At 43.3% G+C, this 14,996-nt stretch overlaps 2 protein-coding genes across 2 annotated transcripts; one reads left to right on the forward strand and one right to left on the reverse strand.

Moving 5' to 3' along the window:
- Positions 1-188: 188 nt before the first annotated feature.
- On the forward strand, positions 189-8,838 carry LOC143317122 (palmitoyltransferase ZDHHC3-A). Its single transcript, XM_076725095.1, has 9 exons — positions 189-332; positions 1,321-1,409; positions 1,497-1,570; positions 1,979-2,091; positions 2,189-2,250; positions 2,433-2,553; positions 2,678-2,750; positions 3,143-3,320; positions 3,411-8,838. Exons 1-9 carry the CDS (start codon positions 208-210, stop codon positions 3,500-3,502), a joined length of 927 nt encoding a protein of 308 aa, XP_076581210.1. The 5' UTR covers positions 189-207; the 3' UTR covers positions 3,503-8,838.
- A 684-nt stretch (positions 8,839-9,522) lies between these two features.
- On the reverse strand, positions 9,523-14,803 carry LOC143317330 (uncharacterized). The gene is made up of 11 exons (XM_076725429.1): positions 14,597-14,803; positions 14,168-14,355; positions 13,707-13,844; positions 12,976-13,111; positions 12,584-12,761; positions 12,295-12,436; positions 11,750-11,893; positions 11,535-11,587; positions 11,352-11,432; positions 10,998-11,077; positions 9,523-10,100 (listed from the first exon to the last, which is right to left on the reverse strand). Exons 1-11 carry the CDS (start codon positions 14,750-14,752, stop codon positions 9,990-9,992), a joined length of 1,407 nt encoding a protein of 468 aa, XP_076581544.1. The 5' UTR covers positions 14,753-14,803; the 3' UTR covers positions 9,523-9,989.
- Between the last annotated feature and the right edge of the window lie 193 nt (positions 14,804-14,996).

The raw sequence follows: 14,996 nt of genomic DNA on the forward strand, positions 1-14,996 counted from the left end.
GAGGATGTGTTATTCTGGAATTTATCGTTATGTTGCGTTTCAAATGCAATTTTATTATGCTTAGCCCACACAAACAAAAATGTCATTTATTTGCTTTAACGAGCTCGTTACAAATTGTAATTATATCCTACGGTCCTGGAAGGGAGCATCAGGTTTCGGTGTGATGTCACCCGGAAGCGGGGGATAGGGGGCGGAGCCCGGCAGAAGATGGCGTCTGTACGCTGTAGGCGAGACCCCTGCGGCGTTATCTGTCTGATTTTAACTTATTTCAGCGTGTTTTACGCGGACTACGTGGTCATACAGTATGTCCTCATCCCCGCCTACTCGAACAGGTCGGTGCTTTGTGTTTTACCGTCGTTTAAACGTTTAAAAAACCGACATGGCGCCCGCTTCTCTGCGCTGGCTCCATTCATTTGACAGCGGGCAGGTTTGACAGCATCCTCACGCTTTTTTTCTCTCCTGAATCGACACCAAACTCTTCTTTCCTCCAGTAACAGACATGTAGATATGTTCATGTGTGTGTTTGTGGTGGTTTCGCATCGAGGTGACTTCACACAACCTGGTTTTGCGTTTGTTTACGAGCTTCATCCGTCAGCTGTTTGGCTGCTGGAACGTTACAGGAGGTTTCTGTTGTTTGTCATCGATAAATTTACCGATATCCAATCAATACCAACGACAGAGCGGTCATCTACTTATTCCAATATTCATTTCTGTTTCACTGCTTGTTTTCATTAATTATTTATACTTTTGTTCGTTTTAACAACCGCTCATTTAGCCCAGCAGACAGTGACAGTCCCAGGCCAACGGTGGAAAGTAACGAAGTACATTTACTCAAGTACCGCACTTAAGTACAGTTTTGAGGTAGTTCTACTCTACTCATGTATATTCAATTTATGCTACTTCATACTTCAGTTCATTTCAGAGGGAAAAACTGCACTTTTCACCTCGTTGCATGTGTTTTGACGCAGAAATCGTCGTGTCACGGTGCAGAGTTACACATTAAACAGGTGTGTTCAGGTACGTTACTGCTCACACCTGCTCAGGCTGAAGCTCTGCTGCATTAACAGGTGGTCATCACGTACTCCTAACGATGATGAAGTGGTAAATTTAGAACAGACCAATCAGTGAAATCTGAGCTGATGAGGAGCTTCATGTCCAGGAGGAGAGCAGGAGTCAAAATGTAGTCAAACAAACAATGTACGTGAAGGCGTCCTCGTGGACGTGTTTCAACCATCACTCGTGAAAAATGATTGGCAGGTTGATTGATTAGCTGCAGTTGTGGAGTTTTCTGGGTAACAAGCTGCTCTGTGTCTCTGGCAGTGTGTGGTGTACTCTCCACGGATCAGTGTTCAACCTGATCCTGCTGCTGCTGCTGGCCTGCCACTCCAAAGCCGTCTTCTCAGACCCGGGTCAGTACCTGTCCGTTAAGTCAGAGGGAAATCGAACCTCGTGCTTGATTTGGCCTCTTTAAGGTGTGTTTGTGTGCTCTCGTCCAGGTATGGTGCCTCTTCCGGACACAGCCATTGACTTCTCAGACCTTCGCTCGCAGTCGTCTCGGATGAGCGAGCGGGTGAGTTTCAGTCCATAATTTCACGCCGTGAGTTCAAAAGCTGATTTTCCCACCTGGGAGGAATTCGAGCGTAACTCACCGAGCTGAAGGCTGATAACAGGGAGGGAGCGTGGGGGAGATCGTAGCTCCTCTCTCTTTGTAACTGTATTATCAACAGCTGTGTAATTATCCGCTGGTGAGCCTGTGTCTGCATGTTAGCAGCTGCACTTACGTCTGAGGTTTGTCATCATGAGCTTTAGCTTGATGACAGACGTCTGTTCAGTCTCGACGCAGCTGTCTGCCGTGTGACCCGGTGAATGACCGTTTTCTGTGGGTTCACCCACACGGCCGTGATGCGTTCATGTGTCTACACTCTGTTCTTGGCTGAACGTCCGTCAGATTGTGATATTTCCGTCCTGCTGGTTTCAGGGCTGTGAGGGTTGGACCGTGTGCAGCCGCTGCGAAACCTACAGACCTCCCAGAGCGCATCACTGCCGCGTCTGTCAGAGGTGCATACGCCGCATGGACCATCACTGTCCCTGGTGAGGAGACGCCCTCATCCATCCATCTGCTGCATCCTCACTCGCCTCCTTTTTTCTTCAGCTTCTCCTCACCTGTTTCCTGTTTTGTGTGATTCAGGATCAACAACTGTGTCGGAGAGCTGAACCAGAAGTATTTCATCCAGTTTCTCTTCTACACAGGTGAGCACATACAGTAGACGCTGGGTGGCTTTACAGTTACTTTGACCACCTCAGACACGGCTCGTACTGGCCCCACCAGTCTGGTTTTATAACCTGTGATAGACAGATGGTTCGTCCAATCACCTGTCAAGTCATTTACTGCTGCCACAGCTGAAGATAACGCTGCCGCTCTCTGTGTGCAGGCATGGCCAGCCTGTACTCCATGGTGCTGGTGGTGTCGGCCTGGGTGTGGCGCATCAGGAACGAGAGGGAAGGCGACGCAGAGAAAGAAGGAGAGGAGACGCCCAGCAAGCACCTGATAGTGTGAGTCCTCAGCAGGGCCTTTTGAGCTCGGCGGCCATGTTTTGGTGTGAAACCGTGTTGAATGAACTGTCGGTGCTTTAGTTTGTTAGTCGGCTTGATGTTTTTCTTCCTCCCTCCCTCTCAGCGCTCACTACATCATCCTCCTGGTGGAGTCGGTGTTGTTTGGCGTGTTTGTCATGGTCATCTTCTACGATCAGGTACAAACACAAAGCACAAGCTGAAACGATTAGTTGAATGATTCATTGACAGAAAAGTAAATTATTTAGATTTATTTAGAATAATTCTGAGGTTTAGAGAAAATTACAGCGGATTAAAGATGGAGTGGGTCTCGTATCTTGGAAGCATTTTTTGCCATATTTGCTCAGATTCTCTTTAAATCCTGACAGCAGCTGATAAATCAAACGCTCTCACAAAAGATCGGCCTGAATGAAATGATTGGACGTCCTACCTGCCTCTCTACCTGTGCAGCCTCCACGACGTTCGGCAGATACACTGCTAAAGCTGTAGCGAGCTAGTCGCACAGGAATGGCAGAAACAGGTAATAAAAAGACATAAATGACGCGGCTCCACCTGTCGGCTCTCCCTCCAGCTGGTCTCCATCATCACAGACGAGACTCCCATAGAGCAGATGAGGAACAGGCTGATGATCAAGGACAGGGGCTCTTCGTCTTCGTCCTCTTCCTCCACCTCCTCCTCTCAGCTGCCTCACCACCCTCCGCACACCCGCAAGCCAAAGCTCGCTCTGCTGCGGGAGGTTTTTGGAAGAGGTGGGTTTGTGTTGATCGCTGACTGTTTTCATCAAAACTGTCTGAAACCGTGAGCTGTTTCATCTGTTTCCATCTTCTTCTTCTCTCCAGGGTCGGTCTTTTGCTGGCTTCTTCCTCTCCACCCCAGCCCTCCGTCAGTCGGCGGCATCACCTACTCCGCCCTGCCCGACTACGACGTCTGACCTTTGACCCCCGAGAGCGAGGGAGGGCGAGGAGCGGATGGCGAGACAGGTTGTGGTGTGTGTGTATGTGAATTTTCTGCCTAACTACGATGTCTTACCTTTGGACCTGAGCGGTGAAGAGGAAGGAGGATGAAGGCTGAGACTTGACGAATGAAGAGAGTGTGAGTTAGATGAATGAATGAATGAATGAATGAATGAATGAATGTCGTGCTGTGCGTGACTTTTCCTCCAGGGCCTAACAAAGTTCAGCCTCAGACTCATGAAAATGTGTTTCTGTCCTCTCATTGGAGGAGAGCTCCGGCGGTCCCCGTGTTGTCCTGATCTGTTCTTTACCAGCGTCCTCTCATCAGCTTGACTTGTGTGGAAGAGTTGGGCCCTTGTGGACACCGAGGTTTGACTGATGGCAATTTAAACAAGGCTCAAATGCATGTTTGGACACTGAAGCTGCTGGTATCAGATGTATTAACAAGGGATGTTTGAAATTTGTCACCGTTAATTCTTCAGTAACCAAAATTACACTGAGCACCGCCAACATTTTACGTTATCCTGTAATTTAGATTAGTAAAATAATACAGTGGAAAGTGCTTACAGTGATCACGTCTGTCCGGGTCAAAGCGCTCACTATAATTATTATAACCAGTTTTTTCTTTATGTTCTGTACACAGTCCATTTGTCCTGCTCCCCCAGTCCACTAGGTGGAGGTAAAGCTTCAATCATTATTCCTGGACTTGATATGAAACGAACCCTTCAAAAAACATTTGCTTGCCAGTTGTGTGATTTAAGTCGCCCTTCTACTTGTTAAGAAGAAACCACTAAACACCAGCACGGTTGTGTTTGTCGACGTAAGGCAGAAATGCTCCTTGTAGCGCTCTGGTGCTAGCTATGCTAAAGCTAACGTTGTCTAAAAAGTGAAATCAGCACTCCAGTGATTTGCGTTCATAGCAGTTTCTGCCTGCTTAACTTTTTTCCCATCATTACTTCAATCCTCAGGTAGCCGGACGAGTTACATCTGAGGAAATAACCACAATTAATTTTTTTCCCTTGATTACTATAAATTATTTAAGCAGCATTTGTAGAAAAATAATTCTGTCCAGAGCTGTGATCACTGTAATCAGATTCCACTGTAATAAGAAGTTTAGGAGACGAGCATTTGTGGTGCCAGTTAGCGAGGTTAGCATCGCTCAATCCACTGGTCCTCTAAAAACGTACGAAAAGGAGAAAACACTCCTTTCGGACACACGAATTGCTGCAGAGTGCATCATGTTAGTGGCCCAAAAAACAGCGCAAAGTTAAATTAAGCCTGTGTTTCCTCCAGAATTCACTTCCTGTTTGAGCCAAAAGCCTCTGAACTAACATTTAGGTAGAAGCTAAAATGCTAATGATGAAGTCTGAACACCTTATGCAAAAATATGTCGGCATTTTACGTTTGAGCCAGAAGACGCTGAGCAGCTGTAATCAGTATTGACTCGTATCAGTCGAACCCCGGTGCAGTTTTTCTACGATGGCGTGTTTGACGGAGTTGACTTCATGTCAGTATTTATGCAGACTTTCTGTACTGAAGGATGTCAGGGGCCGGGGGTCAACTTCCTGTTTCATCAACGTGTTTTTACCTTCAACCCCTGAATGAAAACTCATCAACTGGCCCTTTAGGTTGTTGAGTTGTGAAAGAAATTTTACCCAAAAACCAGTTTGTTACTGAATTATGTTTTGAAAGATGACAGAGCAGTTAATTTATTATGTTTTCTATAGAATGAAATTCTTTTTCCCAGGTAAGCCAAGCTTTAAACCGTCTCTAGAGATGCACTGACGTGGATTTTTAAAGCTGGTACGAATGTCTGACATCTATCCGCCTCAGTCAAATACGTTCCTAAAGAGCTCAGATAAGGTGCAAAACAGGTTAAGCTTTAAATTTTTTTAAAGATCACTCACAATATCTTGATAGTATGTTCGTATACACTACATGGCCAAAAGTGTGTGGACGCCTGAACGTTACACCCATGTGTAACATCTCATTCCAAAACCAAAGGCATTACTCTGTTCAGTTTAATCAGTCAATGTTTCCTCATGGAGCTGACAAGAAGACAAGTTGGAAGCACGCTGTTGTCTGAAACATGGCGTCCGGTGGCATTAACACGCCTCTTCACTGGAACTAAAGGGGCCCAAATCAGGAAGTACTGCCCTAAATCAAACGTCCACATGCTTTTGGCCTCATAGTGTATCAATGCACCTCTGACGGCTTATTCTTTGTTATTGAGTTGAGGTCCAACATCTTAATACGAACACCAAAATTCAATGTACTTCATATTATTATTTATTCTCAAATCAGCCACTTGAGCTCAAGATATGAGTTATCCCATGACAACGTTTTAATGTCCCAAATCGCACATTTTTAAGTGTTATCACTAAAAACTAGCTACCTGTGCCCAGTTACATCCTCTGAAATAATACCAGCAAACTGGTTTGATGATGAAAATTACAGGAACAAATCAGATGTGATGACTCGGGTTTCGAAAACGAACAGGAAACGTCTGCAGAAATTCCTTTTTTGGGGTTTTTTGTTCCTCATTCCTGTGTTTTTCTTGAAGTACAAAGAAGTTTGACGCACTAACTAAACTGTGTTACACTTAACAGATTTACACTGCTACACACACACACACACACACACACACACACTCAGAGTACACGTCTCAGTATTCTGTTAAATCTCAGTGAAGGGATGATTCTTAACTTATTTATTGTTTCTAACTATTCCGTGGAGTTAACTCTACCAATAACTGTGTTTTTAAATGGGGGGGGGGGGGGGGGGGTTGCCTTTCTGTGCTGCTGCTGTTGGAGGAATAAAGATGAAGTGTACAACAGTGAAACAAAACCGTGTCGAAGCGAGGTTTAGCCTGAGCCCACGGTCACTTTTACATTTACTATACATTACCTCATATTTACGTCACAGACGCTGTCTTAGCTAGCGGTGGAAGCTAGTTCCAGTTATTTTGCGGGCTCATGATTCAGACTCAGCCAACCAGAGCTGCCTTTCACTGGACATGAGGCAGCGTTGCCAGATTAACACTAATTATCGTATCTATACGAACACGTTACGGTCTTTACGATGTACGATCAGTGTACGATCATTTGAACATTTTGTGACACTTAAAATTAGCTGGTCTTAGTCTACGATGTCTCATTGTCACTAATTTCCCGACATGATCAGGATGCCCCTCGACACACCGACAAAAAGTCAAGCATTATCGTCAAAGACAACCATCGTGTAGTCTGATCACAACATTAGTTAGACAAGTGTTAGGAAGTGGTAGAACCAGTGTTGACAACTATTTAGCAGCTAAAGCGTGTTCAAGAAGTCGCTGAAAAATGCTCCCTACGGTGTTGGTTTACGTCATGTTTGATCATGAAACTTCTCACCAGGAAATGAAAAGCAGCAGAGAAACCGCAAAGGCAACATCCCCCTCCGGGTGTTTTTATGTATGTGTATATAGTAATTCTTCTTGACCTGGGAAACATGAGTTCAGATACACAAGGGAACATTATTACAAGTGCTTCAGTGGATTTACTGAACGATCCATTTTATCTGTTATGGTCCTCAGATGTTACTGTCATAACGAACAACTGCCAGTTGGGACATGATGTCACTTGTTTGCTCTGGAAAGTCCGTTTTCTTGAATTATGTGACTTAAATCACATGGAGTGATCTGCCTTTTTTATCACAGTTTCACGTTTTAAAAAAATCAAGTTACTGATATTTACTGATAACGACTCTTTATCGAGCTCTATCATATTAAAACATGTTCAAGAGTTTATCTTCAAGTCTGTAAACACAGTAAGTGAAACTGGAGAGCTGTTAGCAGCGGTTATGGGAGGCATGCGGCGTTGTCAAAGAGTTCGGAATTCTGCGTTCACACTGTGGCTAAAATTGCGTCTCATTAATGTCCTCCATTTTGCGTTCAAGCAATATTTTGACGTGAGAGCTGAGAAGGTCAACACCTCTTTCCTGTCTGTATGCTAAATGTGAAGCTACAACCGGCATCCAGTTAGCCTAGCTTAGCATTGAGACCAGAAACAGGAGAACCAGTTGAGCCTGCAGAGACTCCATGAAGGTATTTACAGTTTTTGTAAAGGTTAAACAAACAGGCTATTACATGGTATTTAGTGAGCTTTAAAGGTGCTGGTAGATGGGTTGTGATACCTTTGGATGGAGCCTTGCTAGCTGTTTCCCCCTGTTTCCAATCTTTATGTGAAGCTAAGCTAACCATTTCAGGGCTCCAGCTGTGTATTTATCATACAGATATGAGCGGTACCATCATGTAACTCTTGGAAAGAAAGTGACTTCTTTGTTAAATTATTCGTTAAAATGAAGAGAAGAACAATTCTAGAGTTTTAAGAACTGGTAGCAATACACCCAACGTCCTCCGAGCTAAAAGAGGCCTTATTTCTGTTGGTTTTTGTAGAGTTTGAGTTGACCACAGAAGAGGGTGGAAGCTTGAGGAAATACCGGTGACACCGTTTCTGTAATGTTTCTCGTAACCACTTGTAACCGCTCTCCAAACGCTCACTGACAGGCAGGTAGATTTGCAATACATCCTTGCCCAGGTTTGATTTTCTGTACAGAAGAAAATTCATATTTTATATCGATGATGTGCAATTCTCATGAAAGGAAGGTTACTGAATCTCAGAGCATTTCTTTGTCGTTGTTTTCTATCACGATCTGGGTAAAACAGAACAAGGTTTGAAATGGTTTTGTGGATATTCGCAGAAATCATGAGGTGCAGGAGGTTTTGTCCTTGGGCAAAATCAAACAGTGGTGGAGGGAAAATTTGGCTCTCATGCCTTTTCTGTAAAATCTGAATAACCTATGGTCCCACATCACTCTGAATCTTACAAATTAAAGTCAAGTGCACCTGAAAAACACCTAAAAACCTTTCAAACTGCAGATGTTTTAGTCCAGCTGTGTGTTAACTATCAGGGTACTGGCTTGCTTGTTTGACTCGGTTAAAAAATGCAGTTTATCTGTTTTTTTGTTTGTTTTTTTGTGTCAGTGTCGATCAAAAGGGTGCGCTTGTTTCGGTTCACCGATGCAGGTGCAGTTCCACTGATTCCATCAGTTCAAATTCAACCAAACGACTCCCACCAGCTGTTAGCTGAATCAAAACAAGCGCACCCCGTTTGCTGTTTTACTTGACAGCGGGAAGGAATGTGTGTACAAACAAAAAGGGCCTGAAATTGACACTTAGCCTCCAGCCAATAACATTGACCGTTCAGTTCTGCTAGCTTGTTTGGCAATTCAAAAACCTGGAACTTTATTGACTTCTATAGACAAACAAAAGAAAGTGCGACAATGTCCCAAAGAAGTAAGATACCACTGTTTGAAATACTGTTTTAAATATCAAACCACTAAAACGTCATAGCTCGTGAATGAAGAGGCTGGTCAACGCTGGACGTGATTTAACCACTGAAGTCAATAAAGCATCATTTAGAGAGGAGGCACTTTTAGATTTTGCACACTCAGCGCACTTTGGCCCTTGAGGAATTTCTCCAGCTGGTAAAACTCTGTATTTGTTGGCTGGTTGGTCAAAAAGTTTGTTTCACGCCCTGCAAACAAAACCAATAGAGAGTTTAATATCATGTGGCTTCATGATGAACAAGTTTACAACGGACTGATGTTTTATTTATTGTTACTATCTTGAAACCGTGACCTGTGTATTATTCCTAATGACATGCTGCTCTGGCTCGTTCGACTGGAAGTAAAACAGATGTCTTTTAAACCTCACTGGCTCCTCTCGGCTTTTTTCAAGGGTTTGTAATTGTTCAGATTAATTGTGTTTCGGGGTTAATGGACAATACAAATACATAATGTGAAGACAAGGGCAGCAAAAACAGACAGATAGAAACAATGTTTTTTATTTTTCTTTCTTTAACAACAACTAGTTTTTACATTTATTTACATTTACATTTCCACCTCGAAGATGCACATGACAACATCAGGGTTTTACAGTTCTGGCTTTGGGGGTTGATGTATCCGTCCAGAATTAAAGAGTTTGAAGCAGAGTGGAGGTCATTTTTAAAAAACATACCAAACACATTTTCAGCTGCAAACTTTCAAATATGTATGAAAAGAAAACCCCCGAAGTTAAACTGAGAATCTAAGATCTCAGATAGTGGATAGTGCAGGACTTAATATGGGAATAAAACCAAGGAAAGAAAAAGGCAAAGTTGAGGAGGAGCTGGAGACACGGCAGCATCATCTGTTCATCACCTAGTTAACATAAACCATTTATCTGTGGTCAACAACTTCATGACATCAAAAGGTGTCAGATTGACCTGGAGCATAGACAATTTAAACTATGGCTGCTTCCTGCCTCATCTACATGAAGCGCAGTATGTTAGGTTTATGCATGTCCTCCTAAATGGATCTATAAATGAAGCTTGATGGTCAGAAAAAATCTAAATATAGAATTTCCCTGCAGGAGTCAATAAATGATCATGTTTGAACAGCAGGGGCCGCCGAGGTTGGAGGTCCCACTTGTACACTACTCACAAGGCGGAGAATGATGTCTGATGGCAGCCCCTGTTCCACCATTTCTTCTTTCATCTGGAGGTGAAACACATACAGATCAGTCATTTCAACACATTCGGTGCTCGTGGATAGCAGAACTTAACCAGACCTGTTTTTATAAATACATGATGTCAGCTGGTCATTTTGAACAGTGTGGACATGAATATACATGTTGTCATTAATTCTTCATATTCTATTTTATACTGTGGTTGTAGCCCAAACCTCACTTACTCCTAAATTAAGTCAGGAACCAGTTCTTAATTAATTCAGCTGCACAGACAACCAGAGAAATTGTTTGATTGAATCTTTCTGTTCTTTTGCTGTAAATGAACACAGATTTTAGGAGCTAGCTGGTGAGCTACTGTACAGCAGCTGGCAGGCTAATGGCTAGCACACTAGCAAACCAGGGACATGCTAGCACTGGTCAGTCGCTCTCCCAGCTTCTTTCTATTTTCTCTATACTGTGCCAACAATTACTTCTCAGGTTTATACATCATTTTATTCAATGAAGAGTTTTTGAAGAGAGAAATAAAGCTCTCCAGGCTAGCTAGCTTGCTGTTTGTTAGCAACATGGAAGAAGCATGTTAGACTAATAACAATATTACAGTGAAAAAAAAGTAAAACTGCTGCATTACCAAAGGTAAGTATGCAAAATAGATGAATCTTTATCTGTATTGGAATACTGATTCATGTTTACATGTATGGATTTTAATGTTTTTAAATCCATTAATTATGAAAAGTGGCAACTGCATTTCCATGAGTTGATCTGGGACCAGTTTACATGCTGGTGTGACTCCCTGACCCGTCAGAAGCTGAGCAGAGTAACCACACATTGAAAAGCTGTGCTTGAGCTGCTTGTGCCGAATTCAAAGAATCTCCTCACGGTTACCTGATGCTTTGACAGACCTCTGATTGGATACGAAGCGGACTCACCCGTTGTACGATAATGTTCCTGATGTCGCTGGTGGACAGTTGAGACAAAGCGGAAATCCTCACTTTCAGACCTATGACGACTAGAAACACAGTGACTCAACATTACAATGAAGGCCAGAGGGAAACTGAACAGGACTGTTATTGTTACTGCACAACACATTTAAGGTGCTTCAACTGAGCACAAATAGACGTCAAAGCCCAAAACCAACAGAACTTGTTTTGTTTGTGGCTAGAACGTCAAGGCGTGGTCCACCTGCAGGTTGTTTTCTTTGGTTTGCACAGAGTGGGAATGTGTGAGTGTTAGATTCAGGGCTGGTTGTTAGCGATGCCGTTGTGATGGAAGGGTGGTCGTACCTTGATTGGACGGCGGTGGAGTTTCTGGTGTAGTCGCTGGTTGAGTGGTTTGACTTTCTGTGGTTGCATTCAATGATGGGTCTGCGAACAAAGGTCAGAACAAAAGACTGGTTGGATGTGATGTTTGCCTATCTATGAAATCAGCAAACAGAATGTGAGCAGACAGAAAAGAGCTCTGCTCACCGTTTCCAACGCTTACGATGACACAGCGTAGCTCTGAGTGATACTTCGTTGAACTGAGGAAATAAAGGAAGAGGTAAGTTAGGAAAAATCCATTTCTGAAGTAAAATTTAAAAAAAATAAGATGTACACTTTCTGTTTCAGGTAATTAAGGAAAACTTTTGTTGCTAAAACAGCTTTTTCTTAAGTATTTTCCCTTTCGAAGACAAAAGACTGACTTGTAAACTGCCTGGACGACAAAGCACATGGGGTGACTTTCCCCACTTTGGTCCTCGGACGGCGTCCATCTCAGGATGAACCGTCCTGATCCTGATGCAGTCTGGTTTACGTTGTACGGCCCACTGAACAGCAGTTCGTCGATCCTTTTACAAACAGATGAAGGAAAGCGTGCCAAGTTAAATCATTTTTAAAACCGGTTCCTACCTGATGTGAGGTTTCTTTCCCCGCCTGTTGTCTGAGCTTCATTCCTCCGTTCAGCTTCCATTCTCACAATTGTTGAATGACTGCCTGATGTTTAATGAGCCAAATGAGGCAGGTGTAGCATAATATTAGCTAAGTAGATTGTTTTATGTAGGAAATGCAGTGGCTCCTTGCTTTTTCCTTAAGGAACCCCTTTTGTGTCATTGAGTAACCTGACGACCCCTGACTGACATATTTTATGGACACTTCCTTTTATATTCATTGAAGTTTCTATAGAGGAGGTTCCACCAGACAAACACGAATCTGTCCATCTATACAGTGTTTTTGTTTGTTTTTAGCTTACGTGGAGATATTTGCTTGTGCGTTGATGCTGATTTCCAGGCTCTGATTGACAGGGGTGTACAGCTGAGCTCTGTTGTTTGGGGTTGGAGGCAGAAACTTGGGCAGATAGAGTCCCTCAGTGCAGGACGGCACCACAGGATCCACTGGAAAAATTAAGAAAACACACGTTTTGTGCCTTTCATGGTTAGCAGTTAACTTAAGTAGCATTAACTCTAAAATCTGATGGTCTGCACTCACCTAAGAGATTCAAGCTTAAGCATATAGCAGCCTGTGAAAATGTGAAATCTGACCTTTTATAGCAAACTGGATAGGAAGTTTGCTGAGAGTGTTGTGGGTAGTTATCGTCGTCTGAACTTTGTTAGTGTGAGTCAGGTTGATAGTCTGCCTGGGAAAGTCCTCCATCACCAGCTGTACGGCGTACGAACCTTCATTACTGCTGCTGTTCGGGCTGAATGACAACGAACAAGACTGCAAACAGATGGAAAAGGAAGACAAGGCCACAGTTTTCTTTGGTGCAATTAAATGCATGTAGGCAAAAAAGATAAAATTCACATTAGTCCTGTTCAGCTGCTTCAGCTACAGTGATCCTGCTCATGCTGTTCACATTTACATTTACTCAAGACATGGACTCAGATTTAATGACACAGGATTTGAGAAATGTAATGATCTGCTGGCTACTCACTGATGAGAGTTTGAGAACGGAGGGCGGTGTACAGGGATTACACTCCGGTATTGTGTTGCCATATCTGCATTTAACCTCGTCTCCGTCCGGGTCAAACGCCAACAGGTTGAAATCTCTCTGACAGTTTGAAGGAACTCTGAGAGAGAGAAACATAAATGGCTTTGACATTTGTTTCAAAGTTGTCTCAGGCTTCCTGTGTGACCTGACAGAGAGGAACCACACATGTGCTGCTCAGCTGACATGGTGTTCATGCCTTTTACACTTCAGCGGCTCTATATGAGAGAGAGCTCCTCACAGACACTTATCTTCTTACTCTGGAGGTCATCTGTCTGTTTGCAGTGCATCCATTTGTTTCAGCTACTATCATCATGGCCTTGTGCAATTCTCCTGCATTTGTTTCCACTGAAGCCTGAGTCAGGCATCCAAGCAATGTAAAGGCACATGTAAAAACATCATCAGATGAGGAAACTGCAGCCGGTTAGTTTAGTTTAGCATAAAGATTAGAGACAACGGGTAACAACTGGCTGCAGCACCTCTAAAGCTCACTCATTTAAATACTTTATTACATTTGTTTAATTCACGCAACAATCAAGGACAAACATTCAAAGGCAAATTTACCCTTTTATTCAGAAGATTCTTGAAACGAGTTGATTGTTTAGATATGAGAAAGTAGCTTGTGTATATTAGGAGGGTTAGACGACCAGGGGAACAGAAACAGTGAGGAGGCTCACCTCACAGCGGGCAGCATGGTGGTCTGGGGGGATCTGTTGGCTTGACCAGTGTCAGACCGGTTCCTCAGCTCCACCACAGTCACAGCTCTCCAGTGTACAATACCGTTTTTGTTACTTATCCAGGCAGCATCCGCTAACCTGTGTTGGAAGATCATGAAAAGGTCAGTTTTTACTGCACAATACAGAATCAGTGTGTACTCGTGTACTGTGAGTGTGTACAGCTAACATAAAATATATCAAAGGTGTAAAGAAATCCCAGTTTTTGCATGACATCATCAGACCAGCAGCACCGAATCTCCAAACTAAATTTTCATTTAAGTAATTACAGTTCTTCAAACTTAATTGAGCTTTTGACATTTTGGGAAAGGAGGTTTGGATTTTCTCTTTTTTCTTCTGTGTTGATTTGTTGATTTTTGGTCCTCAGTGAAACATAATGTCCTGTTTTTGGCACCGTCACTCACTGCAGCTGAAACAGAGCATTCGTGGGAACCTGTCGGGTCATGACCCCCTCTGTCTGACACCACTCTCCGTCGCCCTCCTCGTCCACCGTGTGTACAGTAAAGTTTCCAGTCCCACAGTTAGAATTGAGGCAGGTCCACTCGTCAGTTTGTTTGCAAGAGTGGAAGTTCAGTTTATAGCGAAGGACCACCTGAAACGTTACAGTGACGACGTGTTATGGCATTAATGACAGCATCCATGAATCAAAAATGTTGAGAAAATCCTGTTTTCTTTGGATGGTTCAGGCCTGAGGATTTTAAATCCTTTATCATAAATCATATTAGGCTACAGAACCTCCTTTCACATTGTTCTTAGGACTTTCTACCCACATCCCTCAAACACTGTTTCAAACAAAAGGTGAATAAATTACATTAGAAAGAAGCTGTACGTACCTCCATGAATCCAGCTGGGTGAGTGTTTTTTGGGTAGTAAGTCATCACCGTGCCATAAAAATGAGATGCCTGGACGCTGCAAACCAGCAGCAGCAGCAGCAGAGAGGTGGACATCATGACTCCGTCCACACGAAGACACCAAGTCAACACCAACATCAACACTTGTACTTCCAAGCAGCCTCTCCTTCACTCTCTCTCCCTTTTTCTGTTGGCTGTCACCCACACAGGAAGGCTACCTAAGCTAAAATCCGACAACAGCCTGAGCTGAGACAATGGGTTAGTATGAAGAAATATTTCTTGTTGACAGAAGATTACGATCAGATCAGTGCAGACAAGAAGAAGAAGAATCAGAGGGACAATCCCCGTTTTATTTGTCACACAGGTACATCCTCATGCACAC

Source organism: Chaetodon auriga, chromosome 24, assembly GCF_051107435.1.
Source record: "Chaetodon auriga isolate fChaAug3 chromosome 24, fChaAug3.hap1, whole genome shotgun sequence".
In the NCBI taxonomy this organism is placed as follows: domain Eukaryota; kingdom Metazoa; phylum Chordata; class Actinopteri; order Chaetodontiformes; family Chaetodontidae; genus Chaetodon; species Chaetodon auriga.